General features: G+C 41.1%; 1 protein-coding gene across 1 annotated transcript; it reads left to right on the top strand.

Annotated features, from left to right (window-relative positions):
• Positions 1-1,422: 1,422 nt before the first annotated feature.
• Positions 1,423-7,723, top strand: txn2 (thioredoxin 2). The gene is made up of 4 exons (XM_085403185.1): positions 1,423-1,518; positions 4,403-4,680; positions 6,583-6,706; positions 6,871-7,723. Exons 2-4 carry the CDS (start codon positions 4,403-4,405, stop codon positions 6,985-6,987), a joined length of 519 nt encoding a protein of 172 aa, XP_085259311.1. The 5' UTR covers positions 1,423-1,518; the 3' UTR covers positions 6,988-7,723.
• Positions 7,724-8,241: the final 518 nt, after the last annotated feature.

Genomic DNA, 8,241 nt, shown 5'->3' on the forward strand with positions numbered 1-8,241 from the left:
GGCGGTTGATGTTGCAAAACAGCGCTGGAGATCCGAGAGCTGAAGACAGTCCTGCTTTCCTGTCAGTGCTTTTGTTCAAACAGGCCCGTAGACAGATCTGTCTACATCCTTGATCTGTCTACATCCTTGATCAGATCAGGAAAACCCTCCACTGAAAGAAAAAAAGGTGTCCACCTGGAGGAAGTGTGGCTTTTGATGTGATAAAATGTGAAAAATAAAGGAAGGTGAAGCATGGACGTGTCTGCTATATAAAACTACAGGAATGATGATGCTTCTTAGCAGACATGGCTCACAGGAGCAAAGCTTCTCCACAGAGGTTTTAATCTAAAACTATATTTTTCTGCTCATTGTCTCATTGTGTGGACATTTTGGGAAGCCTTGGAGAGACTTAGAGTCAGGTCTGTGTAAATAAGCCACTGGAAGCTGACTGTGTACTTAGCTTAGGAGAGTGATTAGAAACAAGGGAAACCATTTGCCCATGTCTGACAGACTTCATCCAACAACACCACCGTGGTGCAATGGTTTGTACTGATGTCTCACAGCAAGGTGGTCTTTTTTATATGGAGTCTGCATATTCGCCCCCGGCTTGCATGGGTTCTCACTGGGTACTCTAGCTTCTTCCCACAGTCCAAAGACATGCATGGATGAGGTTGGTTGGCAACTCTTGAATGTTGGTAGGGGGTGAATGGTTATCTGCCTCTCTGTGTTAGCTCTGCAATAGTGCAATAGTGAAAGAAGATGGCTGGACAATGCACTCTACCTGCGGTGTCAGACCAGTGTAGAGTCAAATCTTGCACAATATGCAAAATCCATTGTGCTGCAAGTCATTAGAAATGGACTGCTCAATTTGAGCTCCGCCAGAAATATGAATCAATCTGTGCTTCTTACAGCATTCTTACTGACAAGTACATAAAGTTTAAGGTAAGGTGTTTTTAAAGTAGTCATGTCTGTCTTTGAGTTCCAGCAGCAGCATTTATTTTTAAGCTCAGTAATAGAATAGCATTTTATTTTCATTGTACCTTTACGTAAATACATACAATACATAAAAAATAAATAGCAAATTTATTTTATTTTTAGTGTATTTTATTTTTTCATAGACAGGCTGTTTCTCTGTTTAGTAAATGGATGGTTAATTAAACATCTTACACAAACATCATACAAACTTTGTTACTGGAAATTACAAGTTACACTTGCTAATCTTTACTAATGAATTTTCTTCATATTATTATTCATATTAATATGAATATTAATATTAATGATGCTTCTAATTATATTTTAACATAGACCTACTATAAACTACAACTAAAACTAGCTGTCAGGTTAATATATAGTAGATAAAAGTATGCTACGCTGATAATCCGACCCTGTGCTTCCCAACCTGGCCAGCCGGTGGCGCCACTCACTGATCTGTGTCGTCTGAAAAGCCGCACGTTCCCTTTTTTCCTGCGGCACCAAAACGGAAGTACTTCATTGGTCCGCGAGGCCAAGATCAAGAATAGCGCCGACAGAAGAAGCGAGGTAAGCTGTGAAAATGCGGGCGCGTGTTTTAATGTGTGTGACATTTGAGAACGTGTTATTCTCAAAGTGTCCGGTTTCGGTGTTCGCGTGCTGCTTTACGCGAGGAGGCAGCGGCGGGGGAAGGTTTAGGAGGAAGAGGAGGAGGAGGACGAAGAGGGCAAACTCATGCGTGACGTAGATTAATGGAGCACGCGAGCTGCCGGTAGAAAAGCGTCAAACACAAGATGTCAGGCCGAGAAAACCCCTCAGAGAGCTGGAGGGGAGTGAGCCGTTCTCAGTGGGGAAATGCTGAATACTTAAAGCTCTTTAGCCATCGTGGGATTAAGAAAGTGTTTCTCAACAAGGCAACGTGGCTGAGTGTGTTCTGCCAATAAACTCGTTTGTTCACGTCACTCGTTATATGACGCTCACGAGCCCTAATCACGTTAATTAGCGCTGATTCTTCATTAAACAGTTCGTGCTCGAGAGCTTAAACCGTGTGAGACTAGAAGTTTTTCACTAAGTGATTCAAAACAATGTCAGCTGTGAGTGTATTATAGAGGATACTCGAAGTGATTATTTCTCCCGCACACAGCACGTTGCAGGTTTTTTCTGCAAAAAAGGAGAAAAGATGTCATAATCATCTAAACCAGGGGTAGGGAACCCCCAGGCTTCAAGGGCCGGTGTCCTGCAGGTTTTAGATGTGTCCTTGATCCATCACAGCTGATTTAAATGGCTAAATTACCTCCTCAACATGTCTTGAAGTTCTCCAGAGGCCTGGTAATGAACTAATCATTTGATTAATTTGTGTTGACCCAAGGTGAGATCTAAAACCTACAGGACATCGGCTCTCGAGGCTTGGAGTTCCCTACCCCTGATCTAAACCCAAGTGGACCTCAGCGCTTGCTCTTGGGCCAGCAGCTGAGATCCTGATATTTAATTAAATAATACTGAATCTAAAATCCTCCAGAAAGTAGCATTACAGAAGTTCTAACTACTGATTTTTTTTTAAAAAATATAATTTTCCTTAAAAGCAGTCCAAATGATTATTCTATTTTATTATACTGTATATAGTATATTATTTTATTCTATTCTGTACAGCTGTGTACTGTATTTATTCTTATTGTATTCTAATTTTTGCGTCATAACTTTTGCACTGTCCACTTCCTGCTGTGACAAAACAAATTTCCCACGTGTGGGACTAATAAAGGTTATCTTATCTTATCTTATCTTATTCCTTGAACTTTTTTCTCCAACTTGCCTGACAGATGTGTCAGGTGTGTACGAATACAAATCAGTCCAGTATTTGTTGCCTCCTATCCCATCTATCCAGACACCTCCTTTGCTTAAACCACACGGACCATTTCCAGTAGTTCCAGTTTTTGAAATGAGCAATTTGCTGACATAAGAAAATATCCATTACCTGGTTTAGCTAATTTATTTTTTTTACTTATGTGTTAAAAGCAAACCTATTGTGCTTTTTCTGAATTTGTTGGCGAATGCTTATATTTAACATGGCCAAAGTTACAAATAAAAAGGTCTGTGCATATACAGGTAATCCCCCTGGGAGCCAAAACCTCAGTTCAAACAGCATTGATGACAATATGATGTCAAAGAAAGCAGGTCATATCACCATTCTCATGTAGAGGTGTGTGTGTGTGTGTGTGTGTGTGTGTGTGTGTGTGTGTGTGTGGTGGGGGGGTTAATACAACATTGTATTGTGATATTTTGTGTTGCATTATTGCACTGATACAGGAACAGCAAGTATTGATAAATGAATTAAAAAATTAAAATACTATGAACAAGAAGGCTCACGTCATGAGATGAGCCAAGCAAACTTGCATTAAATCAGCCCAACTGATAAACCATCAAACGCTGGTTGCACTTAGCTTTACAAAGATGCCTCCTAATGCAGAGCAAGCTAATGGCTCAGTCACACGAACAAAAATAGGACAGCAACCTCCTTACATCTACACGGGTGACTTTCTGGTGATTGTATTGAATTTTTTCATGTACTACAACTTGGTGGTGATTAAATGGTTACCACACAACCACTTTTGATCAGAAGTTGATTGCGCAGGTCACCTGATGGGACGTAACCTTTCTGCAAACAGTTGCAGTCTGATTTGGACTGAGTGCAGTCACTTTGAGAGAGATTGTTGAAGTTTAGGGGATAACTGTTGTCTAACATATAAATACAGACAGACTGCCAACATGTTGCAATCAGTGTGAATGAGTCTTTGTCAGCTAGCAGGGTACACCCTGGACATGTCGCCAGTCTGTCGCAGGCCTAACAAATAGACACAACCATTCACACTCACATTCACACATAAATATGATTTATTTGTTTTTTATTACACTTTATCCATGCCCCACCTGCACCATGTGCACTGATTAGGTGCCCCAGCAGGAACACCACAGCATAGTATGAGAACCACTGGCTTAAAGGAAGAGGAGCTTAAATACCTTGTTTCAGGTACTGGATAAACTGGGAGTATCACTATTTCGACAGTTTATACCAAGTGCAGCATAAGGGGGGAAAAAAGGATCTTAAGCCTATTTTAAAAAAAAAAAATGTTATTTAGAATAGTAAATTATGCAAAACTACTTTTGTACAAGTCAAGAATGAAATTATGGAGCTGGAAATAAACATTGTGGGTGTCACCATGTAATTCATATATCTTTAACTTTAGTCCTGACAAGTAACTGGTGCCAGTTTGTAAAGCTCAGGCAGGGTTTAAGAGTGGATTCATTATGTTTACTTTTAAACATATGGGACCTATAGCGGTTTTGGATACATTTCTTCTTATTATTTTTTAATCTTATAATCAGAAGTATCTGAAATGCAATACTAATATTAGAATAAGTAACACTTATCTTCTGTATCTTTGCCTGTTGTGCAAAGATGGCTCACAGGCTCGTGCTACGAAGACTCTGGACACTGTCTGTGAACGATATCCGCTGCCTCCCCACATCCACTGCCTCCGTTGCTTCCTCTTGTTATTCCACATCCCTTCAGTCCAGTACAACCCGGGTCTCCTTCCTCTCCCCGTCACGAAGTCTGCCTCGCGCCCTGCCTCACACCTCCCGCCGAGAAGTCTCCTTCAATGTGCAGGACAGCGAGGACTTTACAGAGAGGGTCATCAACAGCGAACTGCCCGTGCTAGTGGACTTTCATGCACAGTGAGTACCTCAGGGAGCCCAAGGAGAGTGACTGTATGGACGTATTAAATAAAACTAGGGATAATATAAATGGATGAAAAACAGTCCCACCCTGGTCACCTTGGTGCTAAAGCTCTTTGCAGTTATGCAGATACAGATTTGCTTTGCAAATGTAGATAATATTCAGTTCAGTCAAAATATCTGCTGACGCTTGGCTGCGTTTGTACACGCTTTCCTTGGAAAAGACCTTGTTCCACAGCTGCCCCGCCTCTTTAAAACACTGCAAGTGTTACATACAGCATGTGCTGTTAAAAATATATACATGTACAGTGGTGACTTAAACTCTCAAGTCCTGTAAGCTTACACGACAGCTGCTCAAAAGTCCACAGTAGACAGAGCATGTCTCACAGATAGGAGTGCATCTTCACAGCTGTTAGGTTGTTTGTCATTAATACAGCCCACAGGCCTTGTTCACACAAGACATTTTTACTAAATACTAGCTCTCTTTCACAGCGGTTACTGAAATAACACTGGGGACTTTTTTTCTGCCCTACTTTTCCTTTCCCTTGTAATACGATGCTGTGCAAAGGTTTTGAGTCTCCCTTCATTTCTTTGCATGTTGTTAGGAAAGTGCAAAATGGATGCAGTGCTTTATTGAAACATGCAAATATATATGAAAATACACTATGTGAAACAAAAATGGAGTCAGTATTTGGTATAGCCACCTTTTTATTCTTCAACACAGTCATCTCAAAGCTTTTCTTTGGGGGGGGGGGGGGGCTTGTCCAGTTATAATGATGTCAGGGAAGTACACGATGCATTATTACTCATATTTTATAATCTTTAAAAGGCTGTTAGCTCGGGCTCTGCTGTGTTATTGGTACTTTTTGATTGCATCAGGGTTTTCATGGTCCTAATAACTCTTGGAAGTAGTATCGTCGGTCCTTTGTTTTTGTTTATTGGCTCCAACTACTGTGCAGTTAGTAGTTGTGAGCATAAGAGGACCTCGACGTAAATGTGCGGTGACTGGTCCAGATGTAAGTGTATGTACGTGAACTCTGATCTTTAGCCTTAAAATGGAACAAAACACTTAGAAGTGCACAAACAGTGAAGTCTGCAGCCAGAACTAGAACAACAGAGTTACAGAAATTGCTGCAGTAAGGATGCATCGTATAGCATCAGATTTCTGTTAAAGTCACTGAAATGACAGATCCTTCATCCTGGCTGCAGTCACACTGTACCGTACCCACACAGGAGAAATACCTGCCAATCAGAAAAATGTCTGTGACATGTTTTTTGGTTTATGTAGTACATAGAACTTCTACATGGTATAAATTAATCTTATACTTTATTGATTTCTGTTTTATTTTTATTACTTTCTAATATATGTCTGATTCACTTTTTCCTTTCTGACCCTTGTGCTGCTGTAACAAGAAGGATTAATACAGTCTAGTGCTGTCTATCAAATCAACAATCCTTCAGTAGAAAGGTCTGTTAAAACAAACTGCAGACCTCATTTAGTTTCTAGGTCATCAGATGGTAGATGTGAGGATGGCACAGTTTTGTTTTCTACCTCAGAATTTCAGAGTTTTTATTTATTAATGCTGGGAAAGTGTAACTGTGTGTAAGCATTGGCCCATTTTCATCAGGTTTCCCAGCATGCCATTACAGTGAGCCAGCATGCAATATACCAAGTCCTTAAACCGGCTCCTTTTACAAGCTTTTATGTGCATTTCTTGCCCTGTGCTTCTCCTAGTATTCAAAGTCTAACTACGCCCTTGCACTGAAAGATGTTAATTGGTGTTAACGACATCTGTGCTTTTAATTCTCTGACTAGTTTAATGTGTGCTGTGGGAGAGAGCTCTATTGTTTTGTTTAAAATAAGTTAATACTGTTTGTCTCCTTTTGTTTTGTGTTTTTTAGGTGGTGTGGTCCCTGTAAGATCCTCGGACCAAGGTTGGAGAAAGCTGTTGCAAAACAGAAAGGTCGCGTTGCCATGGCAAAAGTTGACATAGATGACCACACAGATTTGGCCATTGAATATGGGGTGAGACCTAGTTTAAGTATATCTTTATGGCACTCCTGTCCTCCTGTTTGGTTAATTTCTGCTGTGCTTGGATGTAGAATTCTATCATCATATTTATATGATGTTTTATTAAGTCAAAGTGTCACTAGTTCTGTCTTACAATGCGCCGCCTTGTCTGCCCTCAGGTCTCTGCTGTTCCCACAGTCATCGCCATGCGGGGAGGTGACGTCGTCGATCACTTTGTGGGGATCAAAGATGATGATGAGCTGGACTCATTTGTCAGCAAAGTCATTGGACAATGAAATCCACCTGTCCTCACCCAGCCATACCCCCACCATCGTCATTCTCATGCTGTTCTCTCTGATTCTGGCACGGCCGGCGAGCCCTGGGCTGCCATTTTGAGCCTGTTTAGCAATCACTATTAAGTAAACAAAACCTAACCACAATTACAGCTGGCAGACTCTCAAATGCTCACACCTATCCCTTGACATGTTGCTTTAGCTGTGCATTGTCTCTTCGGGCTCTCTCTCTGTCTCCCTCTTGTGTTTTTTGTTACTAGTCAAGCGATGGGTGTGTGCTCCATTTTGCAGCAGTTCCACGTTCTTTCATAATGTGACTACTCTCGCTAAGCTGGTGTGTAACAGTTTTCTGTAAAAACTCTTAAGTTTGGATGGAAAATAAATGTGCTCTACTGCACTCATTGTGTACAATGTTGGATGAACATTTATAGTTTTCGCGGTGCAGGGAATTTAACTTGCAACCTGACAATACTGAATGAGGTTGGTGACAGTGTTACATGTAGATCCTGCTCGTGTCCACACGAGGGCAACGTTTCTCTAACATCACAGAGTCGCACACAGTCATTTTACACCGTTATGCCTAATACTGTGAGAAAGGAAGGCGCACGTGTTTCTCTCCTGTTCCTGACTGTAAAACTGAAGTCGAGCGGGAATTGCGATGAAGATTTTTAGTTTATTACTAAAATGAACTCTGTGTACCAGAAACATGACCAAGTGAAGTAATAAAGGAGTAAAAAGATGTTGTTTATACGGATTGTTTGTGGTTGTGTGTGGGGTTGAGATGGAGACAAAGGCTTGGAGCTGTGCTGTCCCTAATGACACTGATGCAATACCATAGTTTCCCTCCCTCAGCTGGTTTTACAGCACCCGGGGGATGCAGTTATAAGCTCCAGATGGATATTTGTGTTGTTTTTACTTAAAGGGGATTAAGCTTTCCTTACCTAATGGATGAAGTTAAAGTAGCTCTGGATCTCCTTACTTCGCCTATCTGGGAACCTTGGGGTCAGTTTTCAAAAAGACACATCCTTTAAACTCTGAAGTCCGAGTCATCATCAGTGTCTGTGTCAGAATCTTCTCCCCCACAAGTCTCCAAAGACTTGGCACTTAAGGGACCAGAAATTAATAATTATGACATGAATCAAAAACATGAAACATCCGGGTTTCATCTCCAGGAGGTGACACAACCTGAGCCACGGGGAGTCGCAGGCTACTGTTAACCTAGCAACACTCTCAACCCCAGATAAATAGGAAGGTTTC

This window comes from Rhamphochromis longiceps, linkage group LG4 (genome assembly GCF_057381845.1).
Source record: "Rhamphochromis longiceps isolate RC_006_pf linkage group LG4, R_longiceps_female_GT1.1, whole genome shotgun sequence".
Taxonomy (NCBI): Eukaryota; Metazoa; Chordata; class Actinopteri; order Cichliformes; family Cichlidae; genus Rhamphochromis; species Rhamphochromis longiceps.

Excerpts from the sequence above, each read along its gene's own strand:
- txn2 (XM_085403185.1), top strand. The coding sequence starts at position 4,403 with ATGGCTCACAGGCTCGTGCTACGAAGACTCTGGACACTGTCTGTGAAC. Across the intron at positions 4,681-6,582 it reads CTAGTGGACTTTCATGCACA|GTGGTGTGGTCCCTGTAAGA; the intron begins GTGAGTACCTCA and ends TGTGTTTTTTAG. Across the intron at positions 6,707-6,870 it reads ATTTGGCCATTGAATATGGG|GTCTCTGCTGTTCCCACAGT; the intron begins GTGAGACCTAGT and ends GTCTGCCCTCAG.